Source organism: Mya arenaria, chromosome 7, assembly GCF_026914265.1.
Source record: "Mya arenaria isolate MELC-2E11 chromosome 7, ASM2691426v1".
Lineage (NCBI taxonomy): Eukaryota > Metazoa > Mollusca > Bivalvia > Myida > Myidae > Mya > Mya arenaria.
In genome coordinates this window covers 28,921,645-28,924,518 of record NC_069128.1, presented here as the reverse complement: position 1 = coordinate 28,924,518, position 2,874 = coordinate 28,921,645, and the positions used below count along the sequence as shown (strand labels likewise).

The 2,874-nt window shown below is 33.6% G+C and overlaps 1 protein-coding gene across 1 annotated transcript; it reads left to right on the top strand.

Annotated features, from left to right (window-relative positions):
• The first annotated feature begins 613 nt into the window (after window positions 1-613).
• On the top strand, window positions 614-2,592 carry LOC128241827 (epidermal growth factor-like protein 8). The gene is made up of 4 exons (XM_052958916.1): window positions 614-753; window positions 1,682-1,741; window positions 2,018-2,115; window positions 2,338-2,592. Exons 1-4 carry the CDS (start codon window positions 677-679, stop codon window positions 2,451-2,453), a joined length of 351 nt encoding a protein of 116 aa, XP_052814876.1. The 5' UTR covers window positions 614-676; the 3' UTR covers window positions 2,454-2,592.
• The last annotated feature ends 282 nt before the right edge of the window (window positions 2,593-2,874 follow it).

Here is a 2,874-nt window from a genome sequence, read left to right as displayed (position 1 = left end):
GCTTTATTTTCTTGTACGTGACACGTCTTACAGTTGCCATTCAATTTCAATTAAAAAGCATATTCTTACCTATTATATCAGACGTGTTTGTTGATATACATGTATATGCATATACGTAACATGTGCACTTTGGACAATTTGAAGTACTATACTGATCAAGTATCAGCGAATCCCGAGTCATATAAGCATTGCTTATCCTGAGAACCTATTATTCTTAAACATGTGCTTCTTACCGAGTTGACCCGTGTTCGTGTGATCCGGCCTGGACGAATGTGACTTTGATTGGTGATCACCAAGCCCTACATGTTAGTATTTCTCCGTGTTGTCCGTTTTCCATTACACTTTTATTCAACATCTTGTTAGATGAGTGAATTATCATATAACGTTATTATAACTTGCTTTACAATCGTAGGGTGCGTGTTTATAAACAGTCATGAATAAGACTTGATACTTTTCCAAAACATGCAGGAGTCTATGGAACGTATTGGTGACAAGCCGGTTTTCAGTCAGTCAGTGTCATACAATTGAAAACAAACGAAATAAAAAAGATCACCACCAGTTGTTCTGTTTTGAACAGCCCTTCATGGCTTGATAAAAATCTTTATTACCCGATAAAAACATTCTCTGTCAATCTTGTCTGATCAAACTGCTTCTGCCAACAGTTGAAGGCTGAATCATGAGCGCTCTGGGATATGCGTTACTTCTCTGCTTTTTTGTTTCATGTTTGGAGTTTGTGACAGCGATATCGGGGCCGTATGTTTATTTTATTTTCTATTTTCGAATAGACCACAGTCATTCGTAATAGTACATGCAAATATTTTATTCAATTAATTAAAAATATAAAAAAACGCCTTCCTCATGACAGTTTTGTTTTCTTTTAAAATAAACAAGCATGACAGCATGTCTTATATTAACTCAGTTGTTTTATTTATAAATATTAGAAACATTTTTGAACAGTCGATATGTATTATAAATAGAACATAAACTTAAATAATGTGAACGCTATTTTTAATCACCTTACAATAAGTAGTTTCGAAAATTACAAGTTTAAATTAATGTCAGGAAAAAACACAACGTTTTTGTGATATAAATAATGAACGTCAGAAAGGTTTGTATCTTTGAGGAAATGTCACATTGTTCTACAAAGTTTACAGTTTGCATATTTGTGGTGGCAAAAAAGTGCTAATTTTTAAGCTAACAAATTTAACCAATTAGGTTTTTATGAAAGCAATTTACAGCCACAGGCTAAGAAAACATAAATACTTAAATTTTATACAACAATGTTTAAAGTTAAATGAAATTCAATACAAACAAGTTTATGAACCTGTTCACATAAACATTTATTTTATCTTTTATAAGTTCATGAGTTGTACGGTACGTTTTGAACAAATCGTTATAAATTTGTTATAAAATACTTCTAAAGACAAGTTTGCAAATTAATCTTAATTCTTCGTATTCTATAATAGTTCTTGCATTCCAAGAAATAAATAACTTAACTAAGGACTTTACACTTGGGAATCTTCGCATGTATCTCTGTATATATAATGAAATAGGTTGAAGATAATAATTGGGTTGAGACATCAATAACTAGTGTAAAACTAGTACATTTGATATGTATTCATTCAAAAGCTCTTACGGTTTGCCCTGTTGATTACTGCCCAATTTAGTTATTGTCTTCCAGACATGTGTGCAGCAGGAGTGTGCTTAAATCAAAAATCAGATACACGTCATGTGGATTTTGGTGAGTATGTAAACGTAGTTAGAGGTGAGTTGATACTAAGTTTGAGATTTGATTTAAGTATTTTCGTGTTATTGGGGACAGCATGTATTTTTTTTCTTTTCTGTCTGATCCTTGACATTGAGATCATTTAATATGACATAAGATATTCGAAATAACAGAATACTGCATAAGATGATGCTAAAACCATTGGCAGCAGTGCTATGATGTGAATGTATATTGGTTATTATACGTGACTTGAAAATAAAAATCCTGTTAAAATGAGATTGTGTTCAATAGGGGAATGAGCCGATGCAGAAGAACTGCTTACTACCAGTCAACCGAAAATTATTGCTGTGAAGGCTGGAAGGCGGACGCCAATGGATTCTGTGAACTACGTGGGTATTTCATACGCCCTTGGGCCCATGTTATAAAAAGACACCGCACAAATCTTAGATCTGCAAGATTGTCACGTATGACAACAAGTTTTGTTGCTCTTTTAATTTCTTCCGAACTATTTACGACTAAAATGTTGACTAATGTTCAGCTTTAAGCTGCATTCACAATCGAGATAACCTAAATTGGTGTATGTATACACTAACCTTTAATAATATTTACAGCAATATGCAGAATACCTTGCCAAAACGGAGGGACCTGTATTGCCCCAGACAAATGTCAATGTCCTTCTTCCTACGACGATGGGATGTACTGCACTAATAGTACGAATCATGGTTAAACATTGACAAATGTTAGGACAAGTCTGACGTTTTGGACCATTAACTAAGTTAAACCACCTGTTAACTTTTGTTTTGCAAATGTTCCACGCCGACAAACTCGACATTTATTAATAAAGATATTTGGATGCATTAGTGATCTGTCTGTGTTGTTATGTATATTGTGTACCTCTTGTTTTGTGTCTGTTAGGCCTCAGGCCTTGTGTCCCTTAGCATGGTCTTTGTTACATTTTTGGCTGCTGGACTTATCCCTGTAGTTGACGTGGTTTTATGACCATGTATAACTTTTTAAGTACATCAAAAGTTCATATTAATGAACGTGTTCATGCAAATTTGGTCCTGAAGGTATGACACGAGTTTTTAAAACTAGCAAACGAATGTTAATTCATATTTAGGATTAGATCAACAATGTCAATCATTTGA